Source organism: Zootoca vivipara, chromosome 12 (assembly GCF_965207765.1).
Source record: "Zootoca vivipara chromosome 12, rZooViv2.hap1.1, whole genome shotgun sequence".
Lineage (NCBI taxonomy): Eukaryota > Metazoa > Chordata > Lepidosauria > Squamata > Lacertidae > Zootoca > Zootoca vivipara.
The window spans coordinates 39,489,767-39,507,608 of NC_142595.1; the positions used below are offsets into that span (position 1 = coordinate 39,489,767).

Consider the following 17,842-nt stretch of genomic DNA (forward strand, 5'->3'; position numbering starts at 1 on the left):
ATTCTGCATATAAGTTAAATAAGCAGGGAGACAATATACAACCTTGTCGTACTCCTTTCCCAATTTTGAACCAATCAGTTGTTCCATATCCAGTTCTAACTGTAGCTTCTTGTCCCACATAGAGATTTCTCAGGAGACAGATGAGGTGATCAGGCACTCCCATTTCTTTAAGAACTTGCCATAGTTTGCTGTGGTCGACACAGTCAAAGGCTTTTGCATAGTCAATGAAGCAGAAGTAGACGTTTTTCTGGAACTCTCTAGCTTTCTCCATAATCCAGCGCATGTTTGCTATTTGGTCTCTGGTTCCTCTGCCCTTTCGAAATCCAGCTTGCACTTCTGGGAGTTCTCGGTCCACATACTGCTTAAGCCTGCCTTGTAGAATTTTAAGCATAACCTTGCTAGCGTATGAAATGAGCACAATTGTGCGGTAGTTGGAGCATTCTTTGGCACTGCCCTTCTTTGGGATTGGGATGTAGAGTGATCTTCTCCAATCCTCTGGCCATTGCTGAGTTTTCCAAACTTGCTGGCATATTGGGTGTAGCACCTTAACAGCATCATCTTTTAAAATTTTAAATAGTTCAGCTGGGATATCATCACTTCCGCTGGCCTTGTTATTAGCAGTGCTTTCTAAGGCCCATTTGACTTCACTCTCCAAGATGTCTGGCTCAAGGTCAGCAACCACACTACCTGGGGTGTACGAGACCTCCATATCTTTCTGGTATAATTCCTCTGTGTATTCTTGCCACCTCTTCTTGATGTCTTCTGCTTCTGTTAGGTCCTTACCACTTTTGTCCTTGATTATGGTAATCTTTGTACGAAATGTTCCTTTCATGTCTCCAATTTTCTTGAACAGATCTCTGGTTTTCCCCATTCTATTGTTTTCCTCTATTTCTTTGCATTGCTCATTTAAGAAGACCCTCTTGTCTCTCCTTGCTGTTTTTTGGAAATCTGCATTCAGTTTCCTGTATCTTTCCCTTTCTCCCTTGCATTTTGCTTGCCTCCTCTCCTCCGCTATTTGTAAGGCCTCGTTGGACAGCCATTTTGCTTTCTTGCATTTCCTTTTCCTTGGGATGGTTTTTGTTGTTGCCTCCTGTATAATGTTACGAGCCTCCATCCATAGTTCTTCAGGCACTCTGTCCACCAAATCTAAATCCTTTAACCTGTTCCTCACTTCCACTGTGTATTCATAAGGGATTTGATTCAGATTGTATCTTACTGGCCCAGTGGTTTTTCCTACTTTCTTCAGTTTAAGCTGGAATTTTGCTATAAGAAGCTGATGATCTGAGTTACAGTCAGCTCCTGGTCTTGTTTTTGCTGACTGTATAGAGCTTCTCCATCTTTGGCTGCAGAGAATATAATCAATCTGATTTCGATGCTGCCCATTTGGTGATATCCATGTGTAGAGTCGTCTCTTGTGTTGTTGGAAGAGAGTGTTTGTGATGACCAGCTTGTTCTCTTGACAGAACTCTATTATCCTTTTCCCTGCTTCATTTTGAACTCCCAGGCCAAACTTGCCAGTTGTTCCTTTTATCTCTTGATTCCCTACTTTAGCATTCCAATCCCCTGTAATGAGAAGAACATCCTTCTTTGGTGTCATTTCTAGAAGGTGTTGTAGGTCTTCATAGAATTGGTCAATTTCACTTTCTTCAGCACCGGTAGTTGGTGCATAAACTTGGATTACCGTGATGTTAAAAGGTCTGCCTTGGATTCGTATCGAGATCATTCTGTCATTTTTGAGATTGCATCCCATTACAGCTTTTGCCACTCTTTTGTTGACTATGAGGGCCACTCCATTTCTACTACGGGATTCTTGCCCACAGTAGTAGATATGATAGTCATCCGAACTGAATTCGCCCATTCCCTTCCATTTTAGTTCACTGATGCCCAGGATGTCGATATTTATTCTTGTCATCTCATTTTTGACCACATCCAGCTTACCTCCACTCATGGTTCTTACATTCCAGGTTCCTATGCAATATTTTTCTTTACAGCATCGGACTTTCCTTTCGCTTCCAGGCATATCCGCAACTGAGCGTCCTTTCGGCTTTGGCCCAGCCACTTCATCAGCTCTGAATCTACTTGTACTTGTCCTCCGCTCTTCCTCAGTAGCATGTTGGACGCCTTCCGACCTGAGGGGCTCATCTTCCAGCGTCATAACTTTTATATGCCTGTTGTCTTTGTCCATGGAGTTTTCTTGGCAGGGATACTGGAGTGGCTTGCCAGTTCCTTCTCCAGGTGGATCACGTTTAGTCAAAACTCTCCACTATGACCTATCCATCTTGGGTGGCCCTGCATGGCATAGCTCATAGCTTCTCTGAGTTATTCAAGCCCCTTCGCCACGACAAGGCATTGATCCATGAAGGCTCACCCTATTCCTGCACAAATATGCCCTTAAGACAGGTAAGCAAAAGAAAATGGGAAGGCATTCCCATTTCCTTCCTCCTTGCAAAGAAATATTTGAGGTCAATTTGGGAAGAGTCAAAATGGCTTCAGGATTGCTCTCCTGTACTATTTCAGACACGTGGTTTATATCCTTATGTGTTTGCCTTGTGCAACATTTTATATTTTATATTTGGGACCTTAGAATTCTTATAACAAATCTGACTTGACTGCGGGGCAGTTACAGGGCGTTGCATCAAGCAAATGCTGTCCCCCTCTTTCCATTGCATTTCCCTCTCCTAATCACAAGCATTTCGCTTTACTTATCAGAAAAAGTCTGAGATTTTTGGTGGGGAGAGTGCACTTGTTGTGCAAGGGTTGCAAAGCAACTTTAATTGCACAGCTTTACCGACTGAATCCACCAAAATAGCAACAGGACAATCAGAAATGCTGTGCTCACATTCATAGCAACTTGTCTTCCATTGTGAAGAGGCTAGCTTAGCTTCCAGATCTGCTTATCGGCCATTTATCCTGGTTTGTTTGCAGACAGGTCAGCCAACACTTGGGTATTGAATGAGCACTCGTCCATATTTGTTTGTGAGGAGGTTAGATGGATTGTGAGGCTAGCAAATGTTTCTCATTTTCTGGGGCATTTCCCCATCACTGCAAGAAATCTGATCTTTTGGGGGATTGGGTTTGTTTTACAAGAGGGGTCATTCCATATCAAGTGATCCAATTTTCAGGTAAGATTCAGTCACATGCCAGCAAATTCAGGCTGTGCAATTAAAGCTGATTCTCACCTGAAAATAGTCACAGGCTAGAAGTGCCCTAGACTTCTCCCACCTCTCTCAGTGGAAGGTGGAGTTTTTTTAGGGGCCTCATAGATGCACCAAGTTCCCCACCACTGCCACAATGTGCATCAGGAAATGCAACCAAGCAGAAAGCCGTGCCCCCACCCACATGGAATCAAGCATCCAAACATACAGCCTATGAAATTATAAAACACTTTTTCTTTATTAGTGCTGCTGGAATAGGCAAACCCCCTGAGGACATTGGCTGAGGTGAGCCTTCGCTTTTCAGGGAATCCTCTTTAAGGGATTCTGACATTGGACTTTTGGCTCTCAGAGCTCCATGGTGAATGTCAGGGTAGTATCAGCCATCTTTCTTTGGTAATCTTCATTGAACCGCTCATTCTGAGCCACCGTGAAGTGATTCTTCCAGTCCCCAACTGTCCCTATAAAAGAAACACACACACTCCACTCAGCGTATTGGGTAGAAGTTTTCAGCGGCACTGTCTGCTTTTATCCGCATAAATTACCAGGGTGGGTATATTCACAGCGCTCAATGTCGTTAGGATGTAGCAGTAATCCCTCAACGAGAGATTTTTGCAAGGGCATGGGGGGTGTTCAAAGAAAGAGTCTCTATATGTTGGGGACTTAGACATCCTTCTTGTATTTTCATGATGATTTGTGGTCACTTGAGATACCACTTTCAATGCTGTGTGCGGCCGCAAACATTTTGGAGCGGTCACAATGCTTCATTTACCACAACTGAAATCCTGCAACTTTTTATACCACAAATGTCCTGGTTCATTTTTGTTCCAGTTTTGCCTCACTATATCCCTCCAGACAGCAAACATGGGGTAGCATGGCAGAACAATGAATAAACCCACCACCAATGAACATTAAAACACCAGTCTGGAGGGCCCTCTAAGGCAATGCCCGTTTCCTTCAGGTGGCGTGACTTGTGGGATTTCAACGTTCTGCCTCTTGAGCATGGTTGGCACCGTCCAAAATAAGGACGTTGAGGGAGAAGCCCTACCTTTCCGCATGAATGGGGAAATGGACAGGTCCATGACCGAGGGGGGCACGCCAGCCCGGTTGGCCATGGGGTTGTCTTTCATGACTTCGAAGGAAGTGTGGCGGACAATCTTGTCCACGGTCGCCTCATCCAGTTGCTTCCCTATGAATTGCATCACCTTCTGGATCTCACGCTTTGGGTCCTGTGTGGAGATGGAGAAAGTGCAGCAGGGATTGGCCTGAGAAAAAGGATGCCGGGAAGGGGCAGGGTGGCGCTGAGAACAAGATCATTTAGGAGAAGTGCCTTGGCCTCCGAAGCAGACAGATCTGCTTGTAAGTCTTCCGCAATCTGCCCATTTTTTCAAACTGGCCTACATGGATTTATAATAGTGTAAAAGCCAGAAGGAAACCACGTTAACAGATTTTATTCCTTGTTTGCAGGGCTTGTTGCTGTGGTCAGTATATTCTTGTCCTCCCTCAAACGCAGTCCCCCTCAACCGTGAATCCTCCCATCACCCCTAGCCATAGCCCACGCCGGCTGGTGGTGAAGCGGAGGGCGGGTTATAGGCCACGGTGAAGGCTGCTGTAGTGCCAAAGGGTACCTGGGACATGTGAGCAGTGCCTGCAGGATCAGGCCCGGTAGTGCTAACATAGAACAAGGAGGAGGCAGGCAGGCAAGATGGGAAACCAAGGTTGGAGACACAACACAGGATCTGTTGAAAGCTTACAACAGGCATAGGCAAACTCAGCCCTCCAGATGTTTTGAAACTACAATCCCCATCATCCCTGACCACTGGCCCTGATAGCTAGGGATGATGGGAGTTGTAGTCCCAAAACATCTGGAGGGCCGAGTTTGCCTATGCCTGGCTTAGAAAGTGGCAGGTGAAGGTGGGGAAAGAGGACCAAGGATAGGCAGGCAAATATGTTTGTGGAGCTGTCCCACCCCCTAGCTTACTAGAAGCCTCTTCCTGCTTCCTTTTGGCAAGAGATGAGGGAGAGGAGATGCCAGAGCCGCCATCTGATTCTCACCAGCAATTCATTCTGAGTGTGGCAGATGGGACAGGCTTTTTGACACTTTCTCCCCTATGCAGATTCACTCCACATCATCCCTGCACTATTGCCAGGGTGCAGAGCAGAGTCTGACCTCCGCAAGGGATGCTGTCCAGAAGGCCCCACCGCCCTCCTGAATTGCTCACCTTTTTTATGTCTTCATAGAAGAGGTAGAGCACACGGTGCGTGTCTTTTGCCTTCCACCAGCCTTTCACGTGATCGTACCACGGGCCCCAGCCCACTGGAAGACACAGAGTGGGGGCAATGAGGGGCACACTGACAAATCCCCCAGCAGCAGCAAAAAAAACCCCACAATGCAATCGCTGCTGCTGCCATCACCACCAAATGCAATTTATAAACACTGTCACCAACTGCATCTGACCTTTTCCTTATTCTAACTTTCTCACACATGCAAAGTGTTGTCATTGCTAGAATCAAAAAGATAAAGGAGGGAAGGGTGTGTTGTTTTTAACTCACCTTTGCCTGCCATGAAAGTCTCAAAATATTCCTGCCATGTTCCGGGGGCAGGTACCACCTTGCTCATCCTTTGGAAATGGAAATAGGACACCATGCAGTCCTTGGCATTCCTTGCCACGTAAAGGAACTGATTGGGGAAGGCAAACGGGAGACATTAATGCATTTAGCTAGGAGATTCAGACATTAACCAGCTTTTGCTCCAGGAAGCTCCAAGACGACAGATCTAGGGCTCACCTGAGTATCCACTTTCACCCTCTCTACCCTTTCTCTCCTTCGCTTTGCTTGCACAAAGACATTAGACAAGGGGTGCTTCCAAACTGAATGCCATCCAAAAATAATGACAGTCGTGTAAAGAAATATTCAGGTTGCATGATTATACAGGTGAAACTCGGAAAATCAGAATATCGTCAAAAAGTGCATTTATTTCAGTAATGTAACTTATTTTTTATTTTTATTTTAATTTTACAAATGCTTTCTTTTGGAAATTCCACAGTAATAAAACAAATAGTTACAATAATAGAAAAATAAACATTGCTATTACATTTCATTAATTGCATTCCATTTATAATTGACCCGCCTAACGACAAAACAACAAGTAAAGGCTTGACATACCTTGCTTTGCGTGTCATGCATCTATCTTATATATTGGTTTCACCTTTTAAGTTGCATTACTGAAATAAATGCACTTTTCGACGATATTCTAATTTCCCGAGTTTCACCTGTAGTTGTCTTGGAGGCAACACACTTTTCACAGACTTAAAGCAGCTTCCTACCACTTGCCAACAACTCAGGGAAGCGTTGTAACCTTTCCTAAACACGATCCCAGACTCCTCAGCTGGACACAGCGGCAAATAAAAGCCCTCCAAATTCTATGGGTTGCTTGCAGCTGTGATCAGTCTGCATCCCCGCAATTATTGGATTTTTTGCAATAAGGAAAGTGAAGGGGAAATGTACTGGAAAGTGCGGGCTAGCACTTGCTTTGATTGATGCAACATCATCTAACCTTCATAACAAGTCAGGATGAATGATTACTAAATCTATGTCTGCTAAGCTCGCCACAAAACTAATCAGGATGAATGGTCAATAAACAGGTCATCTGGAAGCACCCACATTCCGGTCTTCACAAAGCATTTGTTTTGATTCGTTTTCAGGGAGTTTATACAACAATGGCATCCATCCTGTTTTGTTGCATGGTGGTTATACATTTTGCCGCTCATCATTCATTCATCCCAAACTTTGCAGTGCATATCCCCATCACTTTCCAAACTGCAAAAAGCACTTCAATCTATTTTAACTGCTGGCAGGGACTGGGCAGAGAAGGAGTGGTGGAGACTGCTTCCCCATCCTGACCCTTCCAGGGAGGAGGAAGAGGAAGACAGTATAGATTTACAACAAGAGTTTGAGGGAGGTCACAGCTCACAAGGCAGATGAGGGGGAAAGTTGAGAAGTCATGGGAGAGCCAGAGCAATACCTGGCTGACACGGTGTCATTAGAAAGCATTCCAGACCCTCCATCTCCCAGAACCCGGCAAGGCTTAAAAGCAGGAGAGCAAAGAGCTCGAAGACAGAGGACATGTAGCAGCACCCATAGAGGAGACGATGAGAATGACGAATGAGGAAGTGGGAGAGATGTGTGGGGGGGTGGAGATTCATTTGGGACAATGCCATTATCCTAGAGCAGGCATCCCCAAACTTTGGCCCTCCAGATGTTTTGGACTACAATTCCCATCATCCCTGACCACTGGTCCTGTTAGCTAGGGATCATGGGAGTTGTAGGCCAAAACATCTGGAGGGCCAAAGTTTGGGGATGCTTGCCTTAGAGGCTAGATCAGGGGTCGGAAAGGTTTACCTTGCCTGGGCCGGTTCACTCCAGCGGAGATCCCTTCGTGGGCTGGATCGTGTGTCTGTGTGAGTGCGTGTGCGTGTGCCCACTATTTCCAGTGCCTGCGCAGATGTGATTTACGGCATCTGTGCATGCGCAGAATGATTTCTGGTGGCGTTGAAGCGAGTCCCTGCACAGCGCTATTTTAGCGCAGCATGCGGGGACTCACCGAGCGGGTGGCTCAGTTTGAGGGCAGCTTTTGGGCCAGTTAAACAACCCCTGTGGGCCACTTGTGGCCCATGGGCCTTAGGTTGCCTACTGCTGGACTAGATTCTATAGCCTCTTTCTGTAAAGACTGAAATAAAAAGGATGGTAAGAAACTTTTCCTTGTCTTTATACTTTTCTGGTCAACCACCCAGGATCTGCTGACAGCACGCTGACAACTGCCGAGATCTAATGTTCTGGCATGTGCCTGAATCCCTCGTTCAGGATACAGTACAGACAGTCTGCAGCTGACCCTACCTAGCAATGCAACAACATCATATATCCTTGGACCATTCTCTTGCAAAAGTCACAAGAGGCTGAGATGCACCCCATGGAGTCCAGACACCTCTTTGCCACGTGGTGGCAGCTGAACCACATAGGACATGTGCAACCATCCCACAACAAAAAGACTTTCATCACATCCAGACAAACATCTGGAAATGTGAAGTAGCTGCTCTGGCAGTTGGGTTGAATCTGGTTTACAAGCCAAGTGGTAGAGAGCAGCCGAAGGGCCAAATTCGGGAATGGGAAACCTGTGCCCCCCCCAGATGTTGTCAGATTCCAACTCCCATCCGCCCCAGCCAATGTAGCCAACCGTCAGGGATAATGGGAGCTGTAGTTCAACAACATCTGGAGGGCATCAGATGTTGAAATTAATTATGCAAATACAATTTTTTAAAAAATGTAACGAGTGGATGCTGAGGGTGCTGGAACTACAGGGGGTAGAAAGGGAGAGTTTAGCCATTGCAATGGAGGGGAGAAGGAGCAGTCCTGCTTAGGGTATCTCACAGCTGCTATTGACATTTTTTTATATATTAAAAAGCATGCATGCTGATTGCCTTCCTGAAATTAGCATGGCACCTAGTTTAGCCCTATGACCTACCTCTCTCAGAATGAAGCAAAAGGGTGTCTCTTCCCAAAGTGTGAGGGCCCCCTTTCCTATCCCTTACCTTGCAGTTCTGCTCCCAAAAGGACCGAGGGAGCAACTGCACAGGGAGATGGGTTTTCAGAGTCCGTGGAGAAGGCATCGCATTTGCTTGATCAACCCCTGCTCAAAGAAGAGTGAGGCATTAGTGGCAGAACAGGGATAGGAGATCATCCTGTTCCATTTTGGAGGGCAAAATGAATCCATTTCAAAATCCAAATCAAGTTACATGATTGGCCTTTCCAGGAGACCTGGGGAAGGTAGTTATGCTAAGAAACCCATTTTATAATGTTATAGGATTTGAAGGAAACTTATGGGTTCCAACCGAGCAGCCTTTTACAAGAGGGAAGCTGCTGAACTGGTCAGAATGGTCTCTTTTTCAAATCAAGGGCCCTGGCCAAGTCTGTTAAGCATCCTATCTGCACATGCCTAGAAGCTGGCGAAGACCAGGTATGTTGCCATAGAATAGGGTTACCAGACATCCCCAGTTCCCGGGGACAGTCCCCAGATTTGCAAATCTGTCCCCAGACAAATTCCGTCCCCGGAATGTCCCCAGATTTGCAAATATGTCCCCGGGAAACATGACAGCGGCAGCCTCAGCAGCCTGGAGCCAGTCTGGTAGCGCAGTTGGCTCTGGCTGGTTTCAGGAGCTGCTCGCTGCTGCCGCCATTGCCGAAAGGGAACTGGGGACATCTGACCGTACAGATCTCCTTCCCCCTTCCCCCTTTGTTTTGACAGATCAGGCAGGGGAGGCTCGGGAGTCGCGGGCGGGCAGCCATTGCCCAGGAGGGGCGCAAGGGGCGTGGTTTCTCTGCCGGGCAAGGTGCAAACATAAATGCACAGAGTTTTTCCCCTTCATTTCGACTGATCAGGGGAGGCTCGGGAGTTGCGGCCGGCCGGCTGTTGTCCAGTTTTTTAAAAACTCTGCGCATTTATGTTTCACAGGGTGCAAAAGAAGGGCTTTGCGCCTTTCCTGGCAGAGAAACCGCCCACCATCCGCCCCTCCTGGGCAACGGCTTCCCGCCCGCGACTCCCAAGCCTCCCCCGACCTGTCAAAACAAAGGGGAAAGGGGGAGGAGATCGGGGAATGCTCAGGAGTCAGGAGTGGGTGGCACGCCATTGCCCAGTTTTTTAAAAACTGCGCATTTATGTTTCACAGGGTGTGAAAGAAGGGCTTTGCGTCTTTATGCAATATGCATGTGTGCTTGGGCCTAGGGTCTTTTGCCTCACCATCTCCACTACTGACTCCCTGTTGCTACTCAGCTTCCAAAAAAAAAAAAAAAAGGGTCCCCAGATTCATTGAAAAAAATCTGGTAACTATACCATAGAAACAACTGGAGATGCTTCTGGGACGAGAAGAGTGGGCCTTTCCCCATCTCACCTGGCTGGATACCATGTCATCCTAGAAAGGAGGGGGGAGGCCAGGGGGGCTAGTCTGGGGTGAGTTTTGGCTGGGCTGGAAGCTAGAGAAAGACAGGGATAGAGGCTCCCTGGAAACCTAAAGGGGAGGGTCAAGATGTGTTGGAGGTGTTCCTGCTGAGAGCCTATGCTCAGGTTGCACATCTGTGCAAGTAAAACCATATACAGTGGTACCTCTGGATGTGAACGGGATCCGTTCCGGAGCCCCATTCGCAACCTGAGCCGTGTGCAACCTGAAGCGCCGAATCTGCGCATGCTTGCTGTGTGATTTGGCGCTTCTGCGCATGTGCGAATCGCCGAACCCGGAAGTAACCCATTCCGGTACTTCTGGGTTCGGCACGTTCGTATTCCGTGATGTATGCAACCCACAGCAAACGTAACCAGAGGTCTGACTGTATCCTAAAGATGCCACAGTCTCCAGTGACCTTCATTCCAAGGAAAATGAGTAAAAGCAGGCACCCCGGAAGTCTCTCCCCACTCAGAGATTGGGTTGGGCACCACAGGAATATGGATGGTGCTGTCTTTGTCACCTGAGGGCTGGGGTGGCCGTGCCCACTCAATGAATGGGTGGCGATGATGCACAGGGGCCCGCTGGCATTTCTCCAGGTCGCCTTCTTGTTGGATCATATCCACTATCTCTTGTATCCAGGTGGTACCTGGCATAACGCACAAAGAGAGAGAAGGAAAATCAGCGCTCAGATATTCAGGCCCAGTCTTTTGCCCAGGACCTCAGCTCTCTTGCCCTGTCTGCTGTCTAAAACTTCAATCCCCTTTCCCCTCTGCTTACCCTCTTCTGCATGCTGTATACAGCTCAGCACCCGTGTGACTCCAGCCACTGATGCATATTACTTTCCATCTATCACTATGAACTAGCAGGTGCAAAGTTGTGCTGTGGATCTGTGCCCAGAAAGTTTACAGTAATCAGTAGCACCGGTAGCTAATTATTCTGCAACCTGAATAGATTTTGCATATTTACCACTATGTGCCAACTCTGCACACTTTATACTGCTACTGCTAGCTGTAAGAAAGGGAGACAGAGAGACCTTTAAAGCCCTCTCTGCACACATGGTTTTAAGCACAGCATTCAAACTCACTAGGACTAGGAACTTGGTTTTTTAATAATAATAATAATAATAATAATAATAATAATAATAATAATACACAAAAGAGGAACCTAGAGATTCTGACCCCTATGCATGGAAAGATCACCACCCACAGCGCTGAATGTAATAATCGTCTACCTGGCACAGGTCCTCCAGATGTTTTGGGACTACAACTCCCATGATCCCCAGCTAACAGGACCAGTGGTCAAGGATGATGGGAATTGTAGTCCCAAAACATCTGGAGGGCCGAGTTTGCCTATGCCTGACCTAGCAGAACTGTCTTTCTGAAGGCAATATAGGACTCTTGCTGGACTAATCTTGAGTTTTGTGCTTCTGCAACTCCCAAACTGGGTCCAGCTTTGTCCCCGGATAATTACCTGATTTGGGATATGTACAAATGAGCAGGTCGTCTGGCTTCGCCTGGAAGCTCTGGATCCGGCCCCATTCCTGACAGGTAGCCTTTGCCAGGGGAATCCCATCCACTTCGCCCAGCTCGGGGCGCCCCTCTGGTTGGGCATCTTTCCCTTGTCCTGTAGGCATTGCTCTCTGCTGGGGAAACAAGACCCAAGGAAAATACAGCACCTTGCATTATTATGCGTCTCTGTCTTTGAGGGAACAGACCTTCCATGGTTGCATTCGGGATTCCGTATGCATTCGGGATACGGTTGCCATCTCTCTCTTTGTTATATATATCAGGACTCTTGAGCCTTTAACAACAACAACAGGCGTGCACAACACAGCTGGAGGTGGGTTTCTGAGAAGGGCTTCTTCACCTTTTTAATTTCTGCCTGCCAAAAGGCGCAAGAGAAAAAGGAAGGCAGGAAGAGAAGAGGATACAGTCCCAGTCCCTGTGCATCCCCATTGGACCCACAGCCTCGCCCAGATAGCCCTGCCCCCTCCACAACCTCTTCCCCACCTTGGCCTTTCCTCACCTTTCCATCCACCAGGGTGCTGGGTATTATAGCTATTTGGGGGGTTAAACTACAGCTCCCAGTTTTCTTTTCTGGGTGGATAAGTGTTTTAAATGTGTGGCGTGTGTGGGAATGTCGTGGATAGTAGGAAAGTATATATTGATTAAATATGATCCTTTCTCACTCACACTTGTGAGTTAGTAGCAGAGTACATTCCCCAGAATATTGTAGGAAGCTAGTTGGTAGATTCGCTGGAATCTCTTTACTTCAGCAATCCAATCTGGCTTGCCTAAAATGTTGCCTAAAATGATGTACTGTATCTATTCCAAATGATACCGAGGTAGGCAGAGACTCTGCAGCAGACAAACTTAAAATGTTATAGGTGCAGAAAAATGTAAATTGAACGGGGCGGGGAAGAAGGCTCAGGTGTGAGTTTGAAACACCCTAAAATTCCTTGTCCAAGCAGAGAGTGGGCACCCATTTGGGGTTTAGCAGGAACCTATTGAAACAGACCACTTAGATTTAGATTGTACTACATGAGGCTTGTATCCTGCTTGATTGTAATGAAGCCCCAAAGCGGTTTGGAAAAAGAAGCCCTTAGACAATCAAATCATCAGTATAAAAAAACACACCAAACCAATTCAGTTAAAAACAACTATTATTTTTTTTGAATTTATTTTTATTTTTATTTTTTTATTTTATAAGCTTAAAAATACAAAAAGGAAAAAAACACCCAAAACACAAACCTGAAAATGAATACAATACAAGCATACAAAAATATATATAAAAAATATAGAAAACCAAAACAACAATAAAAAAGAGAAAGAGAGAGAAAGACTCTAATTATCTAATTATCTATCATGTGTTCTTACATTGTTGACTTCCCCCAGTACTTCCCAACTGCGTTACAATGTATATCATCTTCAGTACTTTCTACATCTTGTTCCCAGTCTTATTTATAGGTTATATAAACATACTAGTGTCATTCAGCCCGTTTAGAAAATGGGCGCTAGAAGATATGTGAGAGGAGCAGCGGGGCTCGCTCTCCTGTTGTGCCCCGCGGCCGAGCGCATAGAGGGAGGGAAGACCGCGGCCTCGCCACTCCTCTCACGGGCTCCTCCGTCGCTGCTCCGCATCCTCTAGGCGCCCATGGAGGCCAGCCCCCTGAGGGCGAGGAGCTCAGGACGGGCAGAGGCCAGGGAAGGTGAGGCATGCTCGGGCCGGGCTGCTCCCGCTGCTGTTGTTACTGTCGCTGCCTCCGCCTCCTTCCTTCGCCAGAACAACGGAGGCTGGTGACGAAGGTGGCTCCGGGGGCGCCCATGGCTGTCATGGGGCCGAAGCTGGGGTGGCGGTGGTGGGAGGGGGCAGGGGCGGGGATCCTCTTGGCGCCCATGGAGGCCAGCGCTGGGAGCGGCCCGCTAGCACAGCCTCCGGCGCCGCACGAGAGTGTCCTGGGCGTGCAACCGAGATATTGTCTCTGCGTCCAATCCCTGTGTCCGTGGGGCACATGCACAGTAGCGCGGACACAGGGACACAGGGACTGGATGCAGAGACACTTGCATATTATTATATAGGATTCTTCTCTGCTTAACTTCACTGTCAAATAATATCTCTTTTTACTTCCTTAACATACCAATCAATTTTACCTTGACATTTATATCTATTTTAAACATCCAACAATTAATTCAAGCTGTAAGCTAAAAGCCAGTTCAAAACACATGCCAGCACATGTCTGGGTAGGTTCGCCTAAACAGAAATAGTTTCAGCAGGCACTGAAAAGAGTACTTGTACAGGGAAACCAGGGAGCATTTCAAAGTGTGGGTGCTGCCACTCTAAAAGACCAACTTATTGCCATTATTATTATTATTTTTACCTTTAGTCCTTGCAGAGTTGATGTTGAGTTTCAGAGACTTCCCTGTTAGCTCTTTCCCTGCAGCAGCCACAACTAGTGGGAAGGAAACCAGGTCTGATTGGTTCCTAGTTGAAAAGCTTGTACGGTCCCTCCCAGAAGAGGTGGGTTAAAAGCTTCTCCCTTCAAAGCTTTGCAGCGTAAAAGCTACAGAGTTAAACTTCCTAGGTACTTTTGGGTTTTTTTCTTAACAGTCTAACCAGGCAGTTAGCTGCCGTCTGCCTCCAGCCTTGACAAAACAGATTCCGCTCCTCAGCTGCCTTCAAAATTAAATAGGACCACAGCAGGTGACATCAGTTTTGCATTCCTGGAAATGTGAAGGATCACTGAGCTGGACTTATGCAGAGCACTGCCAGTAAGTTTGCTCTTCAAACTTGGGGGGGGGGGAGTTTGGCTTAAGGTCTTTTCCACACCATGCCAGCCTTTTGCTGGAGTTCACAGGGTGTCTTTGGGGAGGAGATCTCCTAGCAAGGAAGTGCCATATATACTGTATAGTTTGGTCTCCAGGGGATTAGAAGCAAATACATGATTTTGGGAATGCAGAATTCTTTCCCAGATTGCCTGCCGCTCTGGAAGGCTTGGACTACTGCAATGCGCTCTACGTGGGGCTACCTTTGAAGGTGACCCGGAAACTGCAACTAATCCAGAATGTGGCAGCTAGACTGGTGACTGGGAGCAGCCGCTGAGACCACATAAGACCGGTCTTGAAAGATCTACATTGGCTCCCAGTACGTTTCCAAGAGCACAATTCAAAGTGTTGGTGCTGACCTTTAAAGCCCTAAATGGCCTCGGTCCTATATACCTGAAGGAGCGTCTCCGCCCCCATTGTTGATGTTTGGAAATTCGGAGTGGTGGGAGGCACCAGCTGGGGAACCCCCAAGGGAAGAAGGCTCAGAGCCCAGGGAGTGGTGGCGGGACAACAATGAGTGGTCAGAGGGAGCAGACGGGGGGGGGATGTGTCAGAAGCTGAAGAGGTAGCAGGGCTTAGTGAGCAGGAAGAGTCTGTGGCACAGAGCAGTCCGGTATCAGAGGCAGAAGCGGAGGCTGGAGGGGGGGGGCAAGAGACAGAGATGAGGCAGGCCATTGAAGTACAGTGGAACCTCGGTTTATGAACACCTTGGTTTATGAATTTTCGGTTTATGAACGCCGCGGACCCATCTGGAATGGATTAATTCACTTTCCATTACTTTTAATGGGAAAGTTCGCTTCAGTTTATGAACGCTTCAGTTTATGAACAGACTTCCGGAACCAATTACACCCATGTTTCAGTTTATGAACGCTTCAGTTTAAGTACTTCGCGGACCCGTCTGGAACGGATTAATCCACTTTCCATTACTTTCAATGGGAAAGTTCACTTCAGTTTATGAACGGTTACTCTGCGGACCGTCTGGAACGGATTAATCCACTTTCCATTACTTTCAATGGGAAAGTTCGCTTCAGTTTATGAACGCTTCAGTTTATGAACAGACTTCCGGAACCAATTGTGTTCATAAACCGAGGTACCACTGTAGCTGGGGTGGGCCAGCTCCCCATTCCCCTGGTGTCCCAGAACCAAAAGAGGTATGAAGAGGGAGGAGCAAAGACAGATACAGTGACAGAGTCTCAGATTGCTTGGGAAGGACCTGGGGGAGGAAGATACTTAGGCAACTGTGGAAAGGCACACCCACTTCCGACAGCCACCAGCTCAGAAACAATGACTGCATGATTTTTGAACTGGATCATCAGTTGCGCGCAACGTTGAAACCCCCCCCCCCCCAATCACACTCATGAGCTGGTGCCTTTGCTGTGAGGTAGGTTAGGCTGAGAGAGATAACTAGGCCCAAGGTCACCCAGTGAGCTTCATGGCTGAAAGCAGGAATTTGAACCCGTGTCTCCTCAGTCCTGGTCCAACACTCTACTGCTACACCACCCTGGCTCTCTTGTTCTCACAGTGGCCAACCAGATGCCTGGAGGAAGCCCACAAGCAGGACATGAACACACCAGCGCTCTCTTAATCCTTGGTGATTCCTTGCGTACTGCCTCCAACAGCAGAGGTAGACACAGTTATTGTAGAAGTTGGAAGATGAGCTATTTCCACCTCCGCAGCTCGGCAGCACACATTTCACACTTGGGGCCTTGAAGGGAAACATGATGTCTCTTGCTTACGCACAATGGAGGACTAGAGAGACTGAGTGATCAGAAGTGACAGGCCAGCATCAGACAACACTGCGTTTATAGGCACAAAACCGCTTCGGAAATCCTTCAGAATAAGGCCTGGTGAACTCGTGGGGAGCTGCAGTCACACCCAGACTTGCTCAGTTCCTGTTAATTCCAGTGAAGCTTGGCTGAAGAACACTGAGTCCACAGGTCTGGCCTCTCCCTCCTTCCCTGCCTCCCTCCCTCTCCAAGCTTAAGCAGAAAAATCACATCATGGTAGGTCTCTGCCTCTGGGTGGAATTATTTGCCTCTTAAGACACCTTAATTTGCAGCTTATCACACCCAGAATTTAGTGGCACATACTCCTATAACATCAAACTTGTTCAGTTCAGTCTGCCAACACCATTGAACAGATTTAAAAGGAGAAAGTGGCAAAGAGTCTCCTAGACATAGCTACCGTATATTCTGGCATATAAGACGACTGGGCATATAAGACGACCCCCAACTTTTCCAGCTAAAATATAGAGTTTGGGATATACTTGCCATATAAGAAATATGACCCGGCGTATAAGACGACCCCCGATTTTTGAGAAGATTTTCCTGGGTCAAAAAGTAGACTTATACGCAGTACTTACATTGATCTGTCCAACAGCCAAGTGCTCTGGGACTCCTGGAAATGGCAAGTGTGGCCTCAGTGGCCAATCTGAGTTTCCTTTTTACATTGAAACATACTGTAGGTCATTTGATTGGCAGAACCCTGACCCAATCACCATTGCTAGCATCCAAGAGACTTCGCTTTCCACAACCTGTTTGAGCTTAAACCCAGTTCCAAAGTCCATCTGCTTGGTTTGATCAGCGATATGGTTATGAATTGTATCAAGAACCCCCCCTTGTTTGTTCCTGGGCAAACCTGCCTAGATCACCAATGATTTATAGCCATCTCTTTGCCTTTGACGCCTTTCTGCATTCAAACTGCACCTGTTTCATCTAAAGCATGGTGTTGTAGTTCTGTAGAAAGGCAGAGAAAGTTCTGTATGGGGGGGAAGTGGCAGAATCTCAAGCTGGGCACCAGTCATCTTGCTGCTGCGAAAACACACACCAGAGTCTCAATTTCTAACTCTCTCATATGATAACAAGCCCTGCTGGATTAGGCCAAAGGCCCATCTAGACCAGCATCCTGTTCTCACTGTGACCAACCAAGGGAACAAAAAGGAACCAAGCCCGACAGTGCTTTCCCCATTTGTATTCCCCAGCAGCAGGTATACTGGCCTCCAGCAGTAGAGGTAGAATGTCATACGGTAGCTATGGATAGCCCTGTGCTTCATGAATTTGTCTAATACTCTTTTAATAAACCCACTCAAGTTGGTGACCACCGCTACATCTTGCGGTAGAGAATTCTAGAGGTTAGCTAGACCCTTTGTGGAATAGCTCATCCTTTTTTTTTTAGGGCCCAAATTGTCTAGTATTCAGTTCCATCAAACACTTCGCACTAAATCAGGCATGTCCAAAGTCCGTTCCGGGGGCCTGATCTGGCCCGCCGGTCGGTTTAATCTAGCCCCTGTGTCAGTTTATTTCCTGGGGTAAAATCCCAAAAAAACCTCAACAACTTCAACCCTAGAAAAAGCTCAACAACTTCAATCCTACAAAAA

General features: G+C 47.1%; 1 protein-coding gene across 4 annotated transcripts; it reads right to left on the minus strand.

Moving 5' to 3' along the window:
• Nucleotides 1–3,369: 3,369 nt before the first annotated feature.
• Nucleotides 3,370–16,983, minus strand: LOC118094312 (sulfotransferase 1C2). Of its 4 annotated transcripts, none has more exons than XM_035134573.3 (8): nt 16,829–16,983; nt 11,615–11,786; nt 10,665–10,790; nt 8,741–8,838; nt 5,706–5,832; nt 5,375–5,469; nt 4,201–4,381; nt 3,370–3,613 (listed from the first exon to the last, which is right to left on the minus strand). In XM_035134573.3, exons 2-8 carry the CDS (start codon nt 11,775–11,777, stop codon nt 3,501–3,503), a joined length of 903 nt encoding a protein of 300 aa, XP_034990464.3. In that variant the 5' UTR covers nt 11,778–11,786; nt 16,829–16,983; the 3' UTR covers nt 3,370–3,500. The 4 variants fall into 4 exon arrangements, with proteins under 4 accessions (XP_034990464.3, XP_034990467.3, XP_060137746.2 ...); XM_035134576.3 differs by having other exon boundaries at nt 11,615–11,783; nt 16,829–16,982; XM_060281763.2 differs by lacking the exon at nt 16,829–16,983 and adding an exon at nt 14,022–14,088 and having other exon boundaries at nt 11,615–11,783.
• Nucleotides 16,984–17,842: the final 859 nt, after the last annotated feature.